The sequence below is a fragment of the Cryptotermes secundus genome, unplaced genomic scaffold, assembly GCF_002891405.2.
Source record: "Cryptotermes secundus unplaced genomic scaffold, Csec_1.0 scaffold79, whole genome shotgun sequence".
NCBI classification, from domain to species: domain Eukaryota; kingdom Metazoa; phylum Arthropoda; class Insecta; order Blattodea; family Kalotermitidae; genus Cryptotermes; species Cryptotermes secundus.
In genome coordinates, this window is record NW_019741974.1 from 3,120,649 (window position 1) to 3,145,920 (window position 25,272).

At 37.3% G+C, this 25,272-nt stretch overlaps 2 protein-coding genes across 11 annotated transcripts in view; one reads left to right on the forward strand and one right to left on the reverse strand.

Annotated features, from left to right (window-relative positions):
- Window positions 1-4,276, forward strand: part of LOC111872794 (tyrosine-protein phosphatase non-receptor type 13) — a 487,820-nt gene extending 483,544 nt beyond the window's left edge. For all 8 annotated transcript variants that reach the window (XM_033754853.1, XM_033754854.1, XM_033754855.1 and 5 more), the window contains one exon: window positions 2,791-4,276. In XM_033754853.1, the coding sequence (XP_033610744.1) occupies window positions 2,791-2,913 (123 nt within the window). In that variant the 3' untranslated portion in view covers window positions 2,914-4,276. The remainder of the gene's footprint in view (window positions 1-2,790) is intronic.
- A 1,874-nt stretch (window positions 4,277-6,150) lies between these two features.
- LOC111872829 (E3 ubiquitin-protein ligase RAD18) lies at window positions 6,151-25,135 on the reverse strand. 3 transcript variants are annotated; one of them, XM_023867033.2, is made up of 8 exons: window positions 24,941-25,135; window positions 24,723-24,801; window positions 22,155-22,797; window positions 20,483-20,626; window positions 17,606-17,732; window positions 13,253-13,313; window positions 10,465-11,067; window positions 6,151-6,541 (listed from the first exon to the last, which is right to left on the reverse strand). In XM_023867033.2, exons 1-8 carry the CDS (start codon window positions 24,986-24,988, stop codon window positions 6,297-6,299), a joined length of 1,950 nt encoding a protein of 649 aa, XP_023722801.1. In that variant the 5' UTR covers window positions 24,989-25,135; the 3' UTR covers window positions 6,151-6,296. The 3 variants fall into 3 exon arrangements, with proteins under 3 accessions (XP_023722801.1, XP_033610736.1, XP_023722803.1); XM_033754845.1 differs by having other exon boundaries at window positions 6,445-6,541; window positions 10,416-11,067; XM_023867035.2 differs by lacking the exon at window positions 6,151-6,541 and adding an exon at window positions 7,620-8,019.
- Between the last annotated feature and the right edge of the window lie 137 nt (window positions 25,136-25,272).

Sequence of the window (25,272 nt, forward strand, 5' to 3'; positions counted from 1 at the left end):
CACCAGTACCGGTAGGATATAGAGACTGGTAGACATCATAGAGGGAAGCACAATGGACCAATACAGGTCTCAGTGCATGGGGAAAAAAACCCACACTCTCCAATAACTAACTAAGTAACTAACTAATGAAATTAGTAGCCTGGGACATGATCTTCAGCTCAACAGTTATCTCCAAAGTTTCATTGGTTCGGTTATTAATTCCAAGGGTAGCAGTTGGCCAACTAAATTGGAAAAGCCTTTGGGCTCTGTGTATATCCCTTATATGAAGGGTGTTTCAGGGTAGTTAATCTTATAGGGAATTGATATAATGTTAGGACCATCTTCAAAACTAAACACACTCTTACGAGTTCATTCATGAAAACCAGGCTGGAAAGAGATCCACAACAGATGGCATAGTGAATCTATAGCATTCACTTTTGTCGTGGCAGGAACTATATTGGCAAAACAGGCAGACCTCTAGCTGTGCGGCTCCATGAACACAGGCAATGTCTCAAAGAGGATCTCATAGGAAAATCAAAATTAGCTGAACATGCCTATGAAGAGGGTCACAGGGTAGGCTGAGATGAAGCTAGGATTTTGGAAATTGAAAGTAACAGCAGGTATAGGAAATACAAGGAATTGGCCCAGATGGCATGCTTTAACCAATCTGATCAGCCAACCCAGTTTGGGCATTTCTCCTGTTTGGATCCCCCTTATCAGCAGTGAGGTTACCAATTCACAGAGAAGATCAATACGATGTGACATATTCTTTATAAGTTTCTATAAGGTTTTAGTCCCAAGTGTTCAGTTTTTACTCCACGATGTCATTAGCAGTAGGCACAAAATGGTTTCACAAATTCTCTGTTTAATCCTATTCATTGATTTTCATGGACTTAGTTTGTTGGCTAGGTTTATTGCATAAAATTTCACCTTCCTTTCTGCCTTAGTTTCAGGTCTGTTCATGTTTTATCACAATTTTTATTGCATGTTTTACTGTGGGTTCTCCAGTGTCTAGCTTTTAGGATCCCAACAGTGGACAAAGTCCAAAAACCCAGTAATTCTGACAGTTATACACCATGATCAGAACCATTTAGAATCTACTTTAAAAAGTTATAATGAATCGTAATGTAAGGAAACTGTGTGTCCCCATTCAGTCAGTTACAACATATCAGGAGAAACAGTATTTCCCTTAGGCTGATAAAGGTTAAAGGGAAAACGAGCATAGCGTGACCTATATCACAAATATTTGAGTAATGTGATTTCACCTGTATGGATATTATCAACTTGAACATGAATATAAAATTCACAGTAGAGATCATAAATGTGCCTGTACAGACATTTTGAATAAATATTAAATTTCTTTTCCTAAACACGACATGCAAAATAACATCAAATTCAGGCAGTATATTTTTAAGGAATTATTTGTTATGAAATTCATATCATATGTGCACATGTTGATGTAGGAGAATAAGTATCTTGCCATTGATGCCATGCGTGTGCCTCAGTGGTGTAGGGGAATGGCTGGTAGCATGGTTGCTGCTGTCCCTCATATTCTAGATTGTGCAATGTGTTACCTTTTTCATTTTCATGCATCTGCTATTCTGGTTTTATTACAATTGTGAACTGAAAAGAGATCTGTAGGAATGCATCTCCACACATAACATGGGGAGTCAGTGAAGAAATAGGGTTTGTGTGCAGGAATGTCATGATATGGACACATTTTCTAGAGCATGTTACTTTCGTTACACAGAGGAATGTTGTATTTAAAGCACCTACCATTAACTTGTGCATTTAATGATTCTGAGGTATTAAAACTTACAGATTTGGAAACTTCTAGTAAATCTAGTATATGTAATAAACATAATATGTTTAGATGTGACCATATACATATAAATGTAACATGACAATAATTCTTTTATTTATTGCCATGCAGTGAACATTTTTCATATGGTTGCTGTGTACTTACTGTGCCCATTTTCTTAACAAATTAAATGGGATCATAGAAATTCAGACTGTTTTTGCATGCTGCAGTTTTGTGATAAGTAGGATGTCTGTGAAAGGCATGCAGAATGGAAACCATATTTGCATTTATTATAAGATTCACTAGGCATCTAACTATCTGAACACAAATTCACTGAAATTGTTTCTGCAGGCACCACATGCTTGCAACTAAAATCTATCATCTTCATTCACTCCATTCTACAAAGTTTTATAAGTTAGATCATAGTCCTTTCTTGTGGGAAAGAAATTTAGCACTGTCCACAACACAAGTGTTGATGGTTGTGTGAGGTATTCTGCATGTTGCCAATAGGTGGTGTGCATGCCAAGTAAACGAAAAACAGGAACACTTAAAATTTGGTTTAACACTGGATATGAAATATGGCAGTTTCCATGGTTCGGGATCAGTACAGTAATACATTTACCAGCACATTCTGAGTAGTACTCTCAGTGCTACATTTTTTAGTGCACAGTTTTCTGGTCCAGCAGATACATTACTATTATTATACTTCAAATTTATTTTTAAGAAATTTCCATAAGTACAGAGCAAAAAGACACCCACAAAGATCATGGTGATCCCATAAGCCTGTGAGTCTTACTTAAAGAAGGAAAGTAGCTTAAAAATTAGAGGATAGTGATAACTATCATATAAAATAACAAACTGAAGATTTTTCAAGGTGGCAGCAGCAACAGCAACATTTGTTACCAGGTATGGAAGGACATACATTATAACCTCCACAGAGGACAGGTAACAACATTTCACAATATGAAGAACACATAATAACATGTATACACACTTTTGTTTTCTTACAGGTGAATGATGAGAATGTAGAAGATATGAGCACTGCTGAGGTTATTGATCTGCTAAGAAAGATTCGTGGTACAATTGGAATCACAGTTTTGAGGAAAAGTGGACCACATCTTCAAAGTTCATGACTGCTTGTCAGGAAAAATTATAGATTGTGTCCTTGAGTCATTTATGTCCCAGTTTTTTTGGAGGGCACTGTTTTCCTGTGTTCATTGCTTCCTTTCTAAACAGAGAACCCAGGAGTTGCTGCTGTTCTCAGATATTTTCGTTTGTGATTCAGATCTAGTTTATTAAGTTTAAAAAATAAAATACTGCTGTTTTACAAGAGACATAATGTGTTGATGTCTATGATAAAATAAATGTCATAAAATATCTATAAATCAGTGACTGTTTCAAGATATGAAATGTGAGGTATTAGAAAATGTGCAGCAGAGGCATTAACAATACTAGGCAAAATATAAGAAAGCTTCAATAGTGAACACAGGGTAAAATGATAAGTTCTGTCATTCTCATTACAGATTTCAATGCCAGACCTGATTTTCTTCCTAAATTAAAGTGTTGTATTCAGATTCTTCTTGCTCCAGCTTTATTCAACTGTGCCATTAAGTATAAAGCATTTGCAGTATTTTGAATTTTGTAGCTATCTGCTGTCTAGGAATTCATTTCTGTCTTAGTGCAAATGCCATTTTATATTTTATAAAGAATTTATAGTGTAAAATGGATAAAAGATCAAATATGCAACTTATTTCTCTTAACTATGAAGGAGATACCGGCCAGCCATCTACCCATTTTTGTGTCTTATCTTTGGATGTGTGGGCTGTGACAGCAACTTTGAGAAATAATTTGCATATGCTCTTTCCTGGGGATTTAGAATTATTTTGTTGTATATTAATCTGGTTAGAATGAAATGGCCTAGATTAAGTGGATCTAAGTATAATCCTGACACACCAACTCTTATTGTTAAACTCTTGTGATATGGAGTATTAGTCTTAAAACCAGGTTAAGTGTATCTACCAATGGAAAGCACTTAGTGTGCTATAGTATCTTAAAACCAGGTTAAGTATATCTACCAATGGAAAGCACTTGGTGTGCTATAGTATTTCATTGAAAATGAAAGAAAAAATATAGGATTTACAAAAAGTTCTGTTGCAATATTAAGTTCACTTTCACACATATGTGAACACTCCTTGTTGTAAATATGTGAATAGTGGGTAAAGTTTGACTGAAAACTGATTTCTAAAGATTATTGAAACCTTGAAAATTAAGTATAGCTTGTAACATATGTTCATAAATGTTTAATTATTTTTGTAAGGCACTTAGTATTATGGTAAAATTAAAAAAAATATAGATTTTGTGATTGGATGGATGCAAAAAATACTTTGTGCTTCCATTCAGAGTGAATTTAATATCAGTAAACAAACAGAAGTACATGTCACCAAAGAATAACTGTAGACCTATCATATGTAAATATATTGGAGATTTGATTTAGAATTGAGATTTTGATTTTAAATATGAATAGCTCCCCGTCATCCATTGGGGTCCACCAAATCTCCTTCCTATCCAGTGGGTACTGGGGGCTCTTTCCCCTGGGATAAAGTGATCGGGGTATGAAGACTGACCCTCACCTCCAGCTAGTGCTGAGGTCAAGAAAATGTGGGTCTATACATATCCACTCCCCCATGCATCTTCATGGTGTAGTGCTTAATTAGTTAAGCACAGGGACAACTTTACCTTTACAGGAAATCATTGTGCTCCCGAAGTTCTGATGTATCAGTAATGTGGTTCAGTCAACAAATTAACATCAATCTCTACGAGGTTAACACCTTGTAGTTCATTTATTTTAATATGTAACATTTGTCATTGTCCGACATATTTCATTTCAGTTTTAAGTTTGTCAGACTCATTTAACCAGTCGTACAGCACGACAATGTCATCAAAGTCTTCAAGAGGCCTGCGGGGAATCTGCATTGCCTTACAGAACAGTGGCAAGGTGGGTAAAAGCCTTCAACGAGGGACACCAAAATGTGGCAGACATGTGTCGGCCAGGTAGGCCTAGTGTCAGTGAAGAAGTGTATGCTCTTTCTGCATTATTGGAGAGTGATCGACGTCATACGATTTGCGAGCTGGCCTGAGAGACAGGATTAGCACATATGACTGTGCTTCACTTTCTGAAGGAATGCCTGGGCATGAGAAAAATTGCATCACGATGGGTTCTGCATGATTTGATGGAAATGCAGAAATGGCTACGATATGATGCTGCTTGTAACCACTTGGAGCACTATGAGCGCGAAGGAGAGTACAGGCTGTCATATTTTTATAAATTCAAGTAATTCTTCTGCTTGGGCAGGTGAGAAAGCAAAATTATACTTTCGTTCTATTTTTCATCAATCCAGGCGTGCAATATTGAGTTGAGTTGTGTAATTACCTGTCATAATCTGAAGTGCCACATCCTCATCCTTCAGGCAACTGTCAAATCCATAAATCTTATAAAGACAAAAACAACACCATCTAGTGTGATCCCTGCGGATCAAAACATGTAAGGGTGCTGAGTTTTCAAGTGATAAAACTTAAATAGTCACACTAGACGGTGTTGTTTTTGTCTTTGTAATTGTGTGATGGACCAGAATGAAACAAATCAAATTCATAAATCTTATGATTTTAGAGGCACACAGAGCAGCAAATGTTTACAGCAGTGTAAAGACCCCCCTGCAATAAACTCATTAATATTTAATCATTCCTGCAACACTGAAACATATTCATCAAGTTGCTCAGTAAAACACTGTTTAATGAATAATTATGTTTCAGCTTTGTTTTATCCTCAGGTGTTTAAAAATATTTTTTACAGCAGGTTCTTCAGTTTATCAGAATTTAGTAGCAGGTTCTAGTGGACTGGCACAAACACACTGGATGAAACCACTGCTAGTAACATGAAAATGGTGTATGTCTATTAACCAGACCAATCAGAATGAGGAATCTTCGTGCGAACCACATAGGTCAGATCTATCCAGAGTGAAAGCACAGCATGAGTATGGGTGGTGAGTTTGGAAGAATGTGGGATAAAGTGGCCGCAGCTTAAAGTAAGATTGTGCTCAACATTTAATTAAAGGGACTGAAGGAAATCATAAAAATCCTCAGTCAGCATAGCCAATCTTGTGGGTGAGATATGAACTGGAGATATCTTCAATGTGAAACAGTAATCCTAGCAAACCAAATATCATAATGCAAGTGTTAAAATTCTCATAACAGTGAACGTTTAGATGTGATTTTTGCAGGTACAATATGTTGCAACCCAGAAGATCACAATTTAGATGTTCAGTTGATGCACAGGCACTTTGTGCAAAGATAAGGGAGTAAATGTGTTCTGATTACATTAGCATAAACAGATTTTATTCTTCAAAATGTAAATAGTAATATGTACATTTTAACAAGGGCATATAATTAAAAAGATTATCAGAAATTTACAAAACTGAACTGTTCTTACTTAATTTAACATTAATGTCTGAAAATGTAGTTAGTGTTTTGCCCTTTTTCTAAGAGTCTGTCCTCTACTTCGTGAAGGCTGTGAGGATTTCTTTGTATTTCTTCTTCTTCTAACAGGTGTTCCTCTGATCTTAAAGTCTTCCAATAGATCTTCAGAATTAGGTTCAAAATCTGGATCATCAAGCTGTGAATTCAGCCGTTTGGATATTCGTTTTGTTGCTAATGTTTCATCTGTCTCGGAGGCAGTATTTTGCAGATTGCTTTCAAAGGTAGTCTCTGTAAGCAGAAATTACACAACATTTATCTATGCCTGAATTAGTTACTTTATTTCTAAAACAAAGAGCTAGTGAGTAGAGGATTATTATCGCATAATTGGCACAACATTGTCATCTGCCTGCTCAGTCAGTATACTGACCAGCTGCAGGCTACAAGACAAGAGGTTTGATTCCCAGCTCTGGGATACACCTAGTCTTCTATCCAGTGGGTAACATAGGACCCTTTCTTTGGAAGTGAACCACTCACCATCTAGTGCCAAGGTTAAGAATGTATGGAGCTATACCACCAATCTGTATGTCATCATGACAGTACTTAATTAAGCAGAGACACTTCACCTTTACTTCTTACAATCTGGACACTAATCCAAGAAAATTACTAAGAATTTTTCTGTATTATTATTTTTCTTTCATTTAAGAACTTCCTGACAAAAATAAAAAAGCAGCATTAGTCACAGCAGCTGATATAGAGTAACATAGACTTTTAACCCAGTGACTCAGTACTATTAAGCAGCTCTATAAGCACAAATTTTTGGTACATGTGGGCTGTCTTCAATTACTGAAACTATAAGTCCAGAGACCCTACAGACATACTCTATGGTCTACTCAATGCCAAACAGAACAGTCACTGGGCTTGCATGTTTTGTGGGGTTGAGGGGAGTTGGGTCGATGTAATGTCACAAACAAAAGTGACTACCCTCTTGTTTTGTGTGCTCTTTTGTGAGAAAATATTAAGTAGTTGTTTCATGTCACTTATATTAAGTCAGTATATTGAAGACAAAGGTCATGCAGTAGCATAGTTGGTTGAGGCACTATGCTACTAGCCAGAAGGTCGTAGGTTTGAGTTCCGTTGAGGTGGATTTTTTTTTTTTTCAATTGACCTAATCCTTCCAGCTGCACTATGGCCCTGGGGTTGACTCAGCCTCTAACAGGAATGATTACCAGGAATATTCCTGGGGGGTAAAGGTCTGCCGGCGTGTAAGGCTCTCAACCTTACCGCTGTGGGTGTCAATGTTGCTCGGACAACCACATGAATCTGTAACAATAATGTTCACTGCACTTAGAGTGGGGAGCTTGCCTTAAGGGTACTGGCAGTGACTCCTTCCGTAGCGGTCAGCTCGGCCCGGTGGCAACGATAAAGAGTTTGCTGGCCCTGAAAGGGACCGTTTGTTCAACTGGTCTTCTTTATGGCAGTTCGGCAGGTCTGGCTGGCCAGTGATGTGGCAGTGCATGCGCTGGTAGGATCAGCAGCCTGTGGCGCGTGTGCTGGCAGAGTCTGTTGTCTTTGTGCTGTTACTGGAGAGTTACAGCAGCAGCTGCTTCATGATGTCAATGTAGCTATGATGGCTGTGATCGGTGGACTGAAGAAGTGCAGTGCACTTTTATACCATTACCGCTGGACAGAGCTAGCAGTGCAGCTGCAATTGTGAGCTCTGATTGGCCAGTGCCTGTGTTGATCTCCAGAGGGCCGGACAGCAAGTGCTGTATAAATATGGTCTCGGTTTCTTACAAGGTAGAAGTTTTATGTTGTCTCTTAGACTGGTGAAGGTGCATATTAGAATGTGGGAGGTTCCCACATCGCCATCTGTGAGGCAATTGTCTAGAAAATGTGGGAGCTTCAACATCTCACAATCCTATGAGCCTCCATGGCCTGTTAAGGGGATACCTTTACTTTTACATTATTTTATTGAAGACAATCCTAATTATGAAAATTTATTTTGTGCAACATTACATTACCTTGCATTTGGCAGAATGATAATGAAATTGTGAATAAGTGAAGACTGTGAAGGAAGATGTAACAGTCTGTTTCACAGTAGTACTCCATACCTTATATGGAATTCAAATTCTAAAATGAATAAGTATTTATTCACTATGCTACAAGCTGGAAGGTCATGGGTTTCATTCCTGATGAGGTCACTGGATTTTTCAGTTGATCTAACCCTTCCAGCCACATTATGGCATTGGGGTCGACTCAGAGTCTAACAAAAATGAGTACCAGGAATGTTTTGGGGTTAAAGGGTGGCCAGTGCATAAGGAAAACAACCTCACTGCCATCTGTGAGCCGAATGTCCAGAAAATGTGGTGGCCTTGGCATCTCAAAACCCTATGGGCCTCCACAGCCTCTTACAGGGATAGCTTTACCTTTTATAAGTATCTACTGAACTAACTTACTGGTCTAAAGAATACAAAACATAAAATTAATGTGATGAATACAGGAAAACTGCCATTTAAAATTTATGGGACTCAAATTCATATGTGAATGTGCATGATCTGTTAATAGGTTTCAAATTAACTTCATCAAAAGCACTGAATGAAATTGTGTGTAAACCAGAAAAGGAGGAAATTTAAGTGCCAAGGAATTCACCTGGAATGACTGAGAAAAATCATATAACTTCAGCCAGAACACTCAGTTGTTTGACCAAGATTAGAACTAAGTACCTCCTAATATGCATACGATGGGGTACCCAAAAGAAACCAAACTAATTTTTTTGTGGGCAGAGCTTTTGTAGTACCGCGTTTTGCCGCTATGAGCGCATAGAGCTAACATTCCTGAGTCGATAAGCCGACTACCGTTGCTTCAGAAGGTAAGGATTAGTTTCGGCAGAGTTTATAGTGACAACTGTTTTGTGTGATCGTCGTTTTTACAATGGCTGATTTTCGTGAACAGCGTGCGGCGGTGAAATTCTGCCTTTTGCTCGGGAAAAGTGGAACAGAAACTCTTGAAATGTTAAAAACGGCGTACAAGGACGATGCTATGGGGAAAACTCAAGTGTTTGAGTGGTTTTCCCGTTTCAAAAATGGTGAAATGTCAATTGATGACAAACCTCGTTCTGGTCGTCCTTCCACGGCCCGAACACATGAAAATGTTGAAAAAATTCGTGAAATCATCAAGGAAGATCGACGACGGACCATTGAAGAAATTGTGGAGCTGTCGGGAGTGACTTGGAGCTCAGTTCAGCGAATTTTGACAGAAGATCTGGGAATGAAAAGGGTGGCTGCGAAATTCGTGCCACGACTGCTGACTGCTGAACAAAAACAAGGTCACGTGGAAGCATGCTGTGCTTTGAAAGAAGAGTCCCGAAATGATCAAAACTTTTTTTTTGTTTCCTCGAATGAAAAGAGACATGAAAGGAAAGCGTTTTGCTGATGTTGCTGAGGTGAAGGAAAAAACGACGGAGGCGCTGTCAAGCATCTCAAAAGATGAATTTAGACAATGTTTTGAAAAATGGAATAAAAGACTAGACAAGTGTATTAGTGTAAGTGGAGAGTACTTTGAAGGGGATTGAAGGTTTGTGCTTAAAATTTGAATAAATAAGTTTAAAAAAAATAAGTTCGGTTTCTTTTGGGTACCCCCTCGTATATATAGGTAGAGAGATAGATATGTATAAAACTACACGGGTTTCTACTTGTCTGTTATATGGCACCTTCCCATTACGTTACCTGTCTTTAAAGAGAAAATAAAAACTGAAGCTTCCCATCCATGACACTTAAGTTTTGCTACTAATATACTTATTGCTAAAAATATATATTCATACAATATTAGCATAAGTAATTCAAGATGCAAAGTTTGTCAGAGAAGATAATATGGTAATTTTGGATTATCAATGCTTTCTTTAATGATTTAAGCTTCCTCTGCTATTCATTAGCAAACATAATCAAGAGCGCATTATAAATCATGTTGATGTACAATGTGTCAGCTGGATGTGTGTTAGACCATCAGAATTTGGACATCACATAATTATTTCCTTCTACTTTTAAAAATAAATTTAAATTAAAGACAATAATTTATTATATTTAATATATTTTATAATACAAAATCATGTCAGACTAATATTATAGTGCTCTATGCAATTGGTGGAACAGTTTTATTCATATACCTGTGTGCCTTCAATGCAGGACAGATGTTCCAACACTGACATTTGTTACCTTGTATTTGTTCTGCTAGAAGACTGAAGCTTTGGCTGCTACCTGCATCACGCTCGTCATCCCTCTCAACTTCCTGTGACTGTTTTACTGAAGAACTATACTTCTTGCTGCACGGCATGGACAAACTCTTCTCAAACATGTCTGGAGTTAAATTCTGGGATGGTTCTCTTTCATAACGTGTCTTCTCAATTTCCTTTCTTGAACAATCAGTGACTGTATGTCTGCCTAGAACTGGGGACAGAGTATCATCCGTGTCACCTTCATAATTCACATCAAATGTTGTCTCACTGATATTGTCATTATGGTTCACCTTATCACCAAGATTACTGATCATACTAGTCACATTTTTTGATGACATACTGCTAGAATGATCATTCAGGTCATATTCATTCTTTATGGCATCACTGTCTTCTTCAGCACTACAGTTCTTCATGATGACCCTCAGCCCAACTACATTTTGCACACCTGCTTCTTTGACGGTGTCTTCAAAATCATTTTCCACATCATTTATAACGAAATTTTGCTTAACTGAAGTTTTCTTTTCTGCTTCTCGTTCTCGAATAGACTGAATCAGTTTTTCAAAACTGGTTTTATTCTGGTGTACTGAAAGTAAATGTAGATGGATAAGTAGCTTTGAAGTTTCTATGATTCATATGCTACAAGCTAAAAATAAATAACTTTCTTGTGTGGAACTATAACCCTTTTAATATCACCCTAAATGCATAGCTTGGCTATGTCACCCCAAGCACATGTTCAGGCAATGCACAGCGTTTAATTTAACGATTCCTTACAATTTTTTTTTAAATGGTTGAATTGTTAAACCACAATTATGTTGAGACAGTGTCCATTGTCTGTGCTGTATTTAATATATGTGATTTTTCAGGCACTGTCTCTATTCTGATCTTTAGACATCTGTCATCAAGCCAACATATTTCTCATTGTTTTCATTTTTACTTTCTCATATACAAAGTGTACATGAGAAAGCAGTGTGATAGTAAAAAAAAAAAAAAAAAATCCTCAGATTCCATTGCAGTAACACACATACAGCATCCTGAAATACCGTATTTACGCATGTATAGGCCGCAGCACAATTTTCAGAGAGAAATTATGGAAAAAATAATTTTCTTGGAATATTATTTCAGGAGTATTACACCCTGTATTACTAATTATGAATATAATTTTTTTTAAATGAAGTGTGATTTCGAATATAAGCCGCACCCCAGTTTTCCTCTTGAATTTTTGGCAAAAAAATGTGTGGCCTATACATGCGTAAATACGGTAATAAAACATGGTATTCAGAAAGTACTTTGATGGTACAAAAATTATCTTGAGATTAGGATGAATTTACAATTTTTCAGCCCTACCGAATGCGGAGCGGTGGTTTCTAGAATTCTGTGTGTTCACTCCTCTAGCACCTAAATGGTTCAGCAGATTTTATTCACATTCAGTATTCAAAAGTCACGCACCACATGTCAGAGTCTGGTGAATATGAACATTCCAACTTAAAAAATAACAGCCATTCAGATGGGCCAGAAACAAAATAAGAATGTTCTCACGAAGCGGCTCTTACAGTTTTGATTACATTTCAGAAATTTATGGAGGCCACTGCTCTAAGTAAAACTGCATAAGTGATATCTTCAATAAAATAACTTATTTGCATTAGGATCCCAGATGATTATGCAGTGCATACATGTATGACCAACAGTGGTTTACTGAACAATAGTTAACTTTGAATAATGCCGTCTTCTGGGATGTGGCACCATGTAGATCTTGTGTGAACCGAGTAGCGTCTTGAGTCATTGAATGTGTCGATTAGTAGCCTCCCCATAGAGCAACACTATGTAGGATTTGAGGTTTTCACAGCGGTGACTATGAAAAATGTCATCTTCTGGGATATGGCACCATGTAGATCTTGTATGAAAACCGTAAATCCTACAATAGTTAACTTTGTTTCCAAGGGAGCATAATCAAGGTGAGCAATATGCATGAAAAGGTATTATGTAATGTCTCCACTGATTTTTTTATATAAGTGGCATCAGCCAGGACCAGTCTCAGAACCTTCTATATAATTAATTTATGTGATATCCACTAGATTGCTATAGTAACAACCAAGCACCTAATGACATCACCAATCTAGTATGTTGTGTAACAAGGACAGCAATAGCTCAGTCAACAGTGACAGGCTATGGGCAGAATAACCAGGATTTTATATTTGACAAGAGCATGGAGCTTTCTCCACACCACCACATCTAGAACTTCTCTGGAGCCTACCTGGTCTCCTGTGTAATGGGTAGAGGAGGCCCTTCCCTGGGATTAAGGTAGCGAAGATATGAAGCTAACCACTCACTTTCATCTAGTGTAAGAATGCGTGAATTTTTACCTCCATTGTCCAATGGGTAGTTACAGGGTGGTACTTAAATAAACACAAGGATAACTTTACTTTTTTATAAAATATATAACAGACATTGCACAATGTCCATCAGAATTCTGTGTAATTTAATTTAATCCCTATTCAAGGAATGCATGTTGAATATCCACCATATACAATTATAACCAGGATATATTGTTCTTTAAACTGCTACCTTATTCTTACAGCCCTCTTTGTAAGTATTCCCTGTAAATAAAAATAAACCAAAAGTAGTCCATTTATTTCCATCATGATGTAATGGTTCTGTCAGATTACAGCACTGAACTGGCAAATGAGAGACTTAGTGTCAGACACAGTAACAAGTGAAGAGCAAACGTAACAACTACAGCTCATGGCAGAAGACAAGAAAACCACACTTACTGTACTGTTGCTGAGCCTGTTCGATCAATTTAGGATCCATTTTTCTGTCTATTTTCAGCTTCTGAAAGTGAAAAATAAAGATCAGCAAGGTGTACCTAAGCACCAAACATGGAGCTCCACAACGATCGCTTTAAGACCAAGGAAAGAACATCCAGAGTCAATTGGATAGAAAGCTAGGTGAGCCCTAGAACTATTATGGATATGACAAAAAAATCAAAACATTACCACTAGAAATCAGAACTTAATGACTGACTTGGTAACCCCCTGACTCTGATAACAGAGCTAACATGGCTCCTACAATAATGCAGTATGTCTTTTCCGAACATTTTGAAATGTTACATTTCACCAATATAAAGTTTCAAAATATTATGAGGACCCAAAAATAATGCTCCCTATTTTCTGTTCTTAACATATATCACAGACAATACATATATACTATACCTAATGGACCACATAAATCCGTCACTTCTTTTCAGACTTAATCAGCATACAGCAGCATGTAATGCCACTTTCAAGTGATGATGTGACAACAAAATGCTGTACAGTCAACTGAAAGCCCATTCAAGGAATAATTCCACATATGGAGGGAGTGTTCTGCAATAATGGAATGCAGCCCCTTCTCAGGTAATCATATCACAGCTGAGAGCAGTTAATTAATGACAAACATCAGACAAACCACTCCTTTCAGCTGACCTTCAACAGCAACTACTTGATAGTTAGGCCACAGGTTACACAGTCCAACAAATCTTAATTATTTACATTTTCCTCATAAGTGGGCGTTTCTCATACATTTTTGTTTGTGGAATTCAAAAGTGAAATAAAATGTTTCCATCATTCACCTTTTCTTTCTTCTCCCCACCCCCTGGCCCCCAAGAATTAAATTCAGATTGTAATTTCAAAATAAAAATTGTACTGGACATTTCAGGGTGCTTTCTGACTATGTGTAATAATACAAATGCCGTCGTGAATGCAACAATTTACTTTGTTATAGATCTTTGTCTTTTCTTCCTCTACAGTACATGTTTCTGCCGTAATTGGCCATTATCAGGTGTATTTTTCACTACGTAGCTGTCACACTGCACACAGTCCAAAATCTAAAACTTCAGCCTGTCAGTTTTGTTTTAAAATCTCGCCAACACACGCTCGCCAATTTGATTTTAGAATTCCAGTTTAAAATTTAAAATTTCTAAAATTTAAAGTTCAAAACTGACAGGCTGATGTTTTAGATTTTGGACTGTGTGCAGTGTGACAGCTACGTAGTGAAAAATACACCTGATGATGGCCAATTACAGCTGAAACATGTTGTGTAGAGGAGGAAAAGACAAAGATCTACAACCAAATAAATTGTTACGTTCACGACGGCATTTGTATCATCACATATAGAAGTGTAGAGTGCAACAGGATGCTTAAATATAATATAGGGCTTTCTTGAGTTAAATTGGGTAAATATCCTTTGGCACATTAACTTCAATTAGTTACTTTGGAGAAAGTCCTTTAAATTTTGACTCTTCAAATGATAACATTGATCACCCTCGCTCATGTCAATATTGAGTAGCCTGTTTTTAATAACTTCCTCCATGGCCTATGTAAGACAAATTGTGGTACTGTAAAGCATAATTAGTCAGCTTCCCATTACAAAATCTTCTTATTTGATCCAGCATGCTGTCCATTGTAAACATTTATTCAAATAGTAGAGTGCTACTGTGTCTCAAGCTGCTTCTGGTCAAGGTTTTGTTGGTCTGCTTCCCACCAGATATTCTTTGGGAAGTTGACCACTTCTATTTTTTTTAGAACGGCTGGTAATACGTGGTTAAATCCAAAAGTTCCCAAAATATATTAATAAAAACTATTACATCTTACTTAGATCTTATTCTGCACCATCACCTTCAAAGTGGTCCCCTTGGAAGCGGATACACCGATCCCAGTGTTTCTGCCACTTTTCAAATGCATCCTGGAAGTCTTTCTTTGTTAGGGCGTTTAGTACCGTCTGCGTTTCCACTTGAATTTCCTCAGCTGTATCAAATCTTCGCCCCTTCAACTTGATTTTCATCTTGGGGGAAGAGAAAGAAGTTGCATGGAGCTAAGTCTGGTGAATACGGTGGGTGGGGAATAACTGCCATTTTGTTTTTAGCCAAAATTCCTGCACAATGTAAGCTGTATGCGGTCGTGCGTTGTCATGGTGGAGTACCCAGTCGTTCGTGCGCCACTTCTCTGGACGTTTTCTCGTCATGTTCTCCCTCAAACGCCTTAGAACATAGCGATAGAACTCTTTATTGACTGTCTGACCAGGAGAGACGAACTCCTTATGAACAATCCCGTCAGTATCAAAAAAACAGATCAACATGGACTTAATGTTGCTCTTGACTTGTCGAGCTTTTTTTGGCCGAGGTGAAGAAGGGCTCTTCCATTGCGACAATTGCTGCTTACTTTCAGGGTCGTAGCCATAAACCCAACTTTCATCACCAGTGACAACCTTCAAAAGAAAGGTTGGATCCTCTTGAAGCTGCTGTTGAAGTTCCCTGCAGACTTCCAAGCGATGCTGCTTCTGTTCATTTTGCAGCAGTCGTGGCACAAACTTCGCCGCAATCCTCCTCATGTTCAGTTCCTCTGACAAAATTTGTTGACATGTACCATAACTTAGTCCCAAGGTGGTACAGAGGTCTTAGATGGTCAGTCTACGATCTTGCAGAATCAGATCCCTAACTTTTGCGACATTTTCTGGTGTTTTGCCCATTGATGGCCGTCCCGAACGATCGTCATCATCAGTCGATGTTCGGCCATTTTTAAAACGCTTATACCAGTTGTAAGTTTGTGTCTGGCCTAAACTGTTTTCACCAAAAGCTTGCTTCAACATTTGGTGCGTTTCTGCAGCGGTTTTCCCAAGTTTGAAACAAAACTTTATACAGACATGCTGCTCTCTCAGGTCAGCCAACGCAAAACCNCACGTATGTTATGAACCCACAGGCAGACAACTTCGTAAGACAGTGTTGCTCATTGTTGGAGTGGTCAGTGGCAGATTTAGTTCAGTTTAAATGTTACATTAGTTATGCACTGATGTGTACACCAGTCAACATAGAAACACTGTTACTGATCATGAATAGATTAAGTTATCAGTAGTGGTTCTTACCCTTAAATTAAGTGGTTAGTGTTGGATTACACCCATATTATCTTTTGAACCCACAGACAGCACGTAAACATTACAAGCCTGCCGCATTGTCTTTGTGTTCATATATGTGGTTTTTGTCAGTCCTTACAGGCAAATATATGAATAGTACGAAGTTTTTGTATATTCTAAACTTCGCGGAAATAAAAATCTGCCTTGTAAGAATTAAACAATGACACATCTCTGAAGCATACAAAGTATTTTACATTACACATTGAGGATTTTCATAAGTATGTTATCTAAATGATCATTCTTCAATAAGTAAAATCACTATTTTGTTCAAGGAAAAAGTCATGTTCAGGCAATATATTCCTGAAAACACAAACATTGTGGAATAAAACTTGATACCATGTGAAAAGGCAGTTTACAATTTTGATAGGTACTGAATGTTGTGGTCAGGAGGGTAATAGTCCTGTACTGTATTCAGAAATTCTCTGCTTCAAATCTGGGCCTGAAGACCAGCTACCTCAACTGATTATTTTCATGATTTTCCTCAGTCTCTCAAGGCAAATACCAGAATAGTATAGCAAGTCAGGCCATGGCTGCTTACTGTATATTATGTCATATTTCGAGTTGTGGAATGGTAAAATGATTCAAAGTGTATCCATACTGTCACCAGTGTGTCACAAGAATTTATTGTGAGCTTCTATCTTTGTGTTTGTTACTATACATTATTCCCCAAAAGTTCCTTGAATGAATGACACATGCACAGTGATCTGAACATAGCATATGTGTCATAAGTCTGGTTATTTTATGAGGCAACATCTAGTAACATACGCGTGTAAAAGGCAAGAAAATGGACCGCAAACCAAACATGCATATTTAAAATGTTTTTTTCCCCCACTTATTTCACTACAGAATAACATGTACCTAATATATCTTAAATTCAGTGGTAGTTTGTTAACAAATTTCTGCATACAACAAATAATGGTGGAATATAATTTATTTTCACAAGCTTTTGCATGAAGTAAGATTTGTGTTAGTGAAGTCTTACATAATGTAGGGAGAATTCATGTATATAAAACAGAATTTATGGTAAAAGTATTGAAGGGTGAAAGAAAAGTTGTCTCTGTGCTTAACTAATTAAGCATCACACCATGAAGAGCGGAAGTAGAGGTCCATCATTCTTGATCTCAGCACTAGATGGAGGTAAGAAAAATAACAGCAAAGTATAAAAGACCTAAACTCACATTTGAAGTGTTGGCTGCCATGCAAACTTTCTTTTCTTCTTGCTCCTCCCTCTCAATCTGCTTAATTATATCAGCAGTTGACCTTGGATTTAAGGTGTCACTGTCTGAATTGTATAGTAAAGTGAATCTACAACACAAAACTTAAAACATTTAAAGTACTTCCCAAAAATATCATGACAGAACTGAATATAAAGAATGACCTCTGATAAGTCATGAAAATTTAGCTGAATCATTATACAGTACTTTTCACACTACTGTATTGACAACAATTATTATGTATGTTCACTTTCAAATACAACTTGATGTTGTTGTTTTTGCTTTTCACCTTACATGCTTCATGTTTTTGTCACACTTCTTTAGAGCCAATTTCATTAAATTTTTCTAACCTTAAGTTTTCTCACTGTTTCAGATATTTTGTAAAGATGTTCTTATTCATTGCTTTTTTTACATTTTCTTAAAAATTTTCAAAAATTCTAATGTAACGGCTGCTTTAATGACATTTATGTTTCATCAGTATTTTAAGTAATATTTCAATGACCAAAAACAATTAATAAATATATCTTCAGAAGATCTTTTAAAAAAGTAGATACCATAGGTCAGGAAGTGTCAGACCTATGAAGATATCTCAAATATGGGCAAAATATGTGGTGCGAAAACAAAAATAATATTTTTAATATAAAAAATATTACATTGCAATGAATATAGATGTTAAACTTCAGACACTCAAAAAACATCCTTCTTGGTGAAAGCAATCTGTTTGAAATAGAATTCACTGTGACAACACAACGGTAGGTGCATGCTGAGGGTACTAAAATTGATTGTGCTTAACTTTCTATGATCTGTGTCACTCATAAGGCATTATAAAATGACAAAGTTACCTCCTCCCTTTCAGCACATCATAAAGGTGCACAGGTGGATTTGTTGCTTATTTAATGACACTGTACCAACTGCTGGAATTAAATTAGATGATTATGCGCAGCAAATGTTGAAGAAAGTGGTTTTTGTCTATTTAAAGGTACTATCCCACAGTTTCTCTGAAAGTGCTGAGGGAACGCACAAAAATACTCAGTTGGGATATAATGTAAACCAGCTACATTCACAATGCATCATTATAACAAATTTCTGTAAAAATATAACATTTTATGTCAAAGGTTAGTATCTAATCTCAGCACATACTGTTTACTTATGGTCTATGTATATTTCTGTTACCTAATCTGTATCTAAGATATCAGCTATATATTTTCTGTATCCCTGTTGCAATGATCTGTATATGAGGGCTATTTGGAAAGTAAACTCCGTTTATTTTAGGCAACTAATGTGGGTGTGGGGAGAACTTGTGCAGGTGAGGTAGTGTCACATGACTCATTGCCTTGTGAACTATCATATAATTGATCACCTAATGTTTGTTCTTGTCTCTACAGAGTCAGTCATGGTGTGTCCTGCAACTGACAATCCCACAAGCTGTAAAATTTGCACTGTTATCTGCTTTCTTTGTGCTAAAACATGAATGCTGTGGAAATACATCATGAATTTGCATAACATGGGTTCTGAAAATGCTTACAAGTGTGCATAAAACACAGAGAATGGCTTTAGCGTTGACTGTTTCTTAAGCAATACCACAAAGATGGTGATGAATTTCTCAGTTACATCATACTAGTAACTGGTAATGTAATATGGGTTTCATTTGTGACTGCTGAAACCAAGGAGCAGTCAAAGCAGTGGATGCACACACATTCACCAAAAAGCCCAGAATATTTAAACAAATGTCTGCCTGCCAGAAAGCTGATGACAGCTGTTTTATGGGACATGAAAGGAGTGCTGATGGTGGAATTCATGCAACAAGGGACAACAAAAATGTCAGAAGTGTATTTCAAAGCACTAGAAAAAAATTGTGCAGGACCATTCAGAATAAAAGGCATGGAATGCTGACATCCAGTGTAATGCTCCTTCATGACAATGCATGTGTTCCCATAAAGCTGCCTGCACTCAAAGCACTACTGGAGCGTTTCACTGGAGTTGTCTGACCATCCTCTTTACAGCCCTGATCTTGCTCTAAGCAACCACCACCTTCTTACATATCTAAAGAGCTGGTTGAGATCACAGCGCTTCAACTGTAATGAGTAGTTGATGGAAGGTGTCAAAACGTGGCTGACCTCATAGGCAGCAGATGTATTTGACACGGGCATACAAAAACTTATTTCCTGATATGACAAGTGCCTCAATTCTGGCGGTAACTATGTTGAGAAATAGCTTAAGTATGTACATATTTTTCGTATATAATTTTTTTTTCTCATTGCTGGTTTGGTAACAGCTCGCCAGAGGTCACTTTCTGAAAAGCCCTTGTATATGGGAACACCTCTGTACATAATGCACAGCATGCTTTTCTTTAATGTTGAAGCTGTCTCATCCATATCAGTAGCAGGATTAATTTTATTCTCCCATTACAGCTAATCTTCCATATGGCCCTTTCACTCTTGCCAAATCGAAATCTCATATGCAGTGTTTTGTATATGTTCACTATATACAGATGATGCTGATGTACTGCTGCTGTTCTGTGATGTTTTGTATGCCACAAGAGGCCTAGCACAGCAGTTTCTAACCTATAGAAATTCTAACATTTTCCCATTTGACTCTAATGACATTAAACATATTACATTGTGTCAACATAAAGTACATGAACTATGCTTTACCACGGCTCGGAAAGCATTAAATTTTGGCATGATTATGAGATGTCATATTTTACTCAGAACTGTCCTCCAACATCACCCTCAAAATAAGTTTTTTTGCATAGAGATCTGACAAAGGCAGAACAATAAGAAGTTGAAAGTTCAACTGTGGTCTAAAATCCTCTTCTCCTGCATTACATTCATTACTTACCTCTGGTGTCGGATGATAAGAGCTTTACGGTCACCATGCGTGCTTAAGCCATGTTGTCTTAGGATCTTTCTCAATTCTCTGTCTTGAAGTAAAGAATATACCAGTTTTGGTAAAGGCTTTCTCTTCTGTACTTTTTTTGGAGAACTGTAAAATGGCAGTGCAAATCACAGTTTTTATTTAACCAAAGAAATGGATGTATACATACTGTCATTAGGTCATGGAGATTCTTCACATGAAAAGGAAAGCAGATATGTGAAAACTTTTGGACACTGCCTATTGCTTAAGGTATATCCGATACACAGTATCTTTCCATTGGGTGACTGATCACTGACATAGCTCTCATTGTTTAGTTAGTGATTTGGTCTAGTAATCTCACACCCGGTTAACATGTAAAGGACTGAATGTTCAATCCCAACCATTGTGATTAATATAAAAAATAAGGTTGTGGGAGCTGCCCATTTGCAGGCAAGTATGACAGCGCAAGTATCATTGCTTACTCGCTGTTGCTAAGCATTGATACTTGAGCTGTCATACTTGCTTGAATGTGGGCAGCTCCCACAAGGTCAGTAAAAAATCTGCCAGTGTCAACACATCTAATTACCTGAAAAAACATAAAACTTTAGTATATTGTGACATGTTGCGCAAGGGAGAACCCCCCCCCGGCCAGCAGTGACGCGGCGGGTGGGTCGGCACTCCCCTCCCCCTCCTCCGCACGGTGACGCAACAGGATTGTTACAGTAGTAACAGCGGTTACTACCGCTAGCGTTGCTAGCAACACAGCGCCAGGCAACAAGGGTGCCTATTACGTGGCCGTATTGTCCGATCAAGGCTACATAAGGAGCAGCGAAGGCTATTCACAGTTAGTTGTACTGTGACAGTCAGCCAGTCAGTGCATTACCAACGAGTTCTCAGTTCGCAAGTTACGAGCTACAGACGCGTGTGCGATAACCAGCGATAACCAGTTATATCTGGAGTGTGTAATTCAGGGAGACTTGTATAGCTCCCGCGTTATTAATACGTGAAGACTCTTGAAGATAGTGTTAAGAGATTTTGTTGTAGGGTTTGTAAAGTGTGGAAACCCGTAATATTGTGATAATTAAGTGTAGCCGTTATTTGAAGATTGTTAAATAAACCAATTAACCATCTCTACGGCGTCTTCTGTAATGAAACACGTTACAATATCAAACATACCTCAGACATTGGACACTGTTTAACAGTCACACAATAATGAATCACTTGTATACTGTGCAATGTTTTTAGAGTATATTAACTTATGAGGTAGAATGCTGAGTACTAAATCAGAAAGAGCTCAACTGACAATATCAGAAACAAATTATGGAATGCCATGTTAGGACTAGAATGGTGAAACAAGACATAGAATGAAACAGAGGCTATGAACCATCACTGCGGTACGGATACACAGAAAGAGGAGAACACAGATTAACAGAACATAATTCACTGGAAACCAACTGGAGCAGGGGGCCAAAAACATGGTATGCCGGTTACAGGGAATTAATCCATGAAATGACTGAAGGGACTGGAATAATTGTCAGTTATGAAGCATGAAGTGTAGAGCCTATGAGTAAAAAAAAGAAAAAAAAAAAAAACCAAACCATGCAAAATTTTTGAGACGCAATGATGATCTGTTCTTAAAGCATGCGCAAGTGCTTACCTATGTTGGTCGGACTGCTCTGCTCTTTGCAAACATGCATCTAAATGTACATTGATATTCTTTTCTGGAATGTCAATGCTACATACAGGACATGGGACTAAATTGTCAGTAGTATTGTGTTTCCTCCTTGAACTGAATATTGATGGAATCGACACATCACCTTCAGAAACCATTCTTTTATGATCTGGTGACGGATATGGTTGCTTTACAGATGCCGCATCTGGCAACGTTACATCACCTAGTTCTGCTTTAGTCATTGTTATGTTCTGTGACTCAGATACGTAAGATGATGTAGTTGGTGTATCCGTAGATTCAGACATCTTCCCACAGGCTGCCCTAGTATCTTTCTGGTTTGAAGATACATCATGAATAATTCCTTCACTAATAACATCATTTTGTCCTCTGAGATCTGATAACAAATTTGAATTTTGAAGAAAATCAGGTACTGTATTTGCTTTATTCTGGGGTGAAAATTTCCCATAGTTTTGCATAAATGATTTAATTTCATCTGATAGTATAATAAAAACTTCAATTATATCATCTAGAATTCTGTTGTTACGCAGCTGATATTCAAATGCCTCCGCAAAACATGCTGGGCACTGTGATTTATACATCAGTGATTTGCGAATGCATAGTGAACAATCTGAAAATAAGATAAACAATGTTAGAACTAATGAATTAACTCTATTACCTATCCTGAAAATGTACAGATTGTCCTCTTAATTTCTTCAACAGTACAACTGTACTGAACATGAAGTACAGTGAATTTGAATAAAGTTGTAAAAACTGTTGCTTCTATCAGATCTGTAAAGAATTCACTAAATATCCCAATGGAATCTGACTTGCAAAAGTATTCTATTTAAAAACATAGCTGGGTAACTTCATTTGTACAACTGCATACATCTGCTGCTGAATGGAATAATACCAAAACAGTATCCATGGAAAAGAGACATAAAGCATCACTGTACCGGTAAAGAATACACCAATCTGCAATGTACAGAGTGCCTTTTTAATGAACTTGATGCGTTCACAGTTCTGTGCTTGACTGTGACTGATGCATGGCCGGATGCAAAGCGCATGCAAATTATGCCGATGACTCGGCATGCTGATAACATTTGGAGTGAAGGGAGGTTTTTACCTTGCTTCACAGATCACAGGAGGTGTTCAAAAGGCTGTTCCTCTACACATAAATATCTTTTGCAATTAACTGTTTCATTAAAAACATGTACAACAATCCTTCTTGCACTTAACAGCACACCACACACCAACTTTCACTGGATGGCTTCACCCATTGTGTTGCTCTTCTTGCACTAGGCTTTAATACTCCAATCTCTTGAGCTAGACATTTCAGTGACTTTCTAGGTGTATGTTCAAGTCTGGCCCCTATGTCATCTAACTTGTCATTAGGTACTCGGCACTTATGATTTTTGTTTCTTGTCAATTAAGGGTCCCATTGTTCTAAGTTTATTCAACAAATTATGAATTGTTTGTCTGCTGGGAACTCTTTCTTCATGAAATTTATGTCAAAATTTTCACTGACACTTCCTGCGAGATCTGTATTATCACGCAGGTGTCAGAAATATGTGTTGCTCTAAAATATAGCAAACCATGTCATGCCACATTGCTGACTGATTGTTAACTGGGAAGAAATGGCTCATGGCACTGATAACTGTTGCCTACTGCTGAAAAATCATAAACCAACTCCCACACATCAACTGCACTGCCTGTCATGTAACATAACACCGTGTAGAAGTCCACAAGTTAAATTATTTTCCTTCCTTCCAAACGTTATAGGACGTGAAGCATGCTGAGTAAATGGCAAAATTTGTGTGCACTTCACAGCTGGCAATAAAACGATAGTGGTGAAATGCAGAGCTGTGAACTCATCAACAGCTTTAAAAATTTCGCTGTACTCTGCCATTGGCATTTACATCTCTGTTATAACCTGACAGGTAATTAATGCTCTGTTCTGTGAAGGAACAAATGTCTCAGTGCATAACTGTGCTTGCATATAGAAATGTATGCCAATTCCTTAATTTATTCTATTATTCTACACACCGTCTTATAAGAGTAAAACCTAGTCCTTCAGTCTGAAGGAACTGGCATTTGTACCCACAAACAAAATACTAAAGGGAACATTTGAGCTTAACGAGAGATAAATTAACATGGAAAATGGAGAAAAATTACATGTCAATACTTATAATTTTTACTATTCACCTACTATTGCTAACATAATTTGACAGATGATGGGATGTGCAAGACACACTATGAATGAAGAAAACGAATGCTATTTGATTGGAAAAAAATAAACGAAACTTACATCTTGGGAAACTAAGGTCAGAGCTCATTTACATGTTTTCTTCGCTTTATGAGTAACTCTGAACTATGATTCTTGGGACTGGTATCGAAAACTCTAACATAATCCACAAACATGACTGCTCAGGAAACCTACTGTTGCTCCAAATATTTTAAATAAACCACATAATATACATCCTTTAAAGACATCAAAACAACTTTTCTGGTGTATTCTAAGCAGAATAACGACTTCAAATTAAATTTATTACTTACAATTATGGGAACACGTAGTGATCATGGATGTTTTCATATACTCATAGCATATTCCACACCTTAAAAGTGCGTCCAAATCCTACAATAAAATATAAGATTGAAAATAATAATTATAATTATTGCAGCTGAACAAAATTTAGTTGCAAAGAAGCCCAAATTGCTAAAATATGTTAATGACCTGACCTTATTGAGGTTATGGAAAACAAATGTCAACTTACCCTTATTACGGGCAATTCATTTTGCAAAATTACGCTCATTTCACACATAATAGATTGAAGTTACTATAAATTTTCTAAGATGACTAAAATATAAAAAAAAAATATCATTTTTCCAACAAAGAACTTAAAAAGTGTAGCATTCCCGCCAACAGAGATAAGTGAAATAATTTGATTGGCTGTTCCTCTTCGGGTTCATCAGCGAGGTCAGCGAGCGCGTTTGCAACTGTCCGAATCACTTATAGTAAAACGTCATTTATTTGTAAACGTTCGTAACCGTTGTTCCTATTCCGTGCTAATGTGTCCGACTAGGTATCTTATGCATCGTAGGAACC

Bases quoted from the DNA above. Each gene is read 5' to 3' on its own strand.
- LOC111872829 (XM_023867033.2), bottom strand. From the start codon at position 24,988: ATGTGTGAAATGAGCGTAATTTTGCAAAATGAATTGCCCGTAATAAGG. The intron at 22,798-24,722 runs GTAAGTAATAAA...TCTTATTTTCAG, and splicing joins CACTACGTGTTCCCATAATT to ATTGTTCACTATGCATTCGC. The intron at 6,542-10,464 runs GTAACAAATGTC...TTCTGCTTACAG, and splicing joins TCTAGCAGAACAAATACAAG to AGACTACCTTTGAAAGCAAT.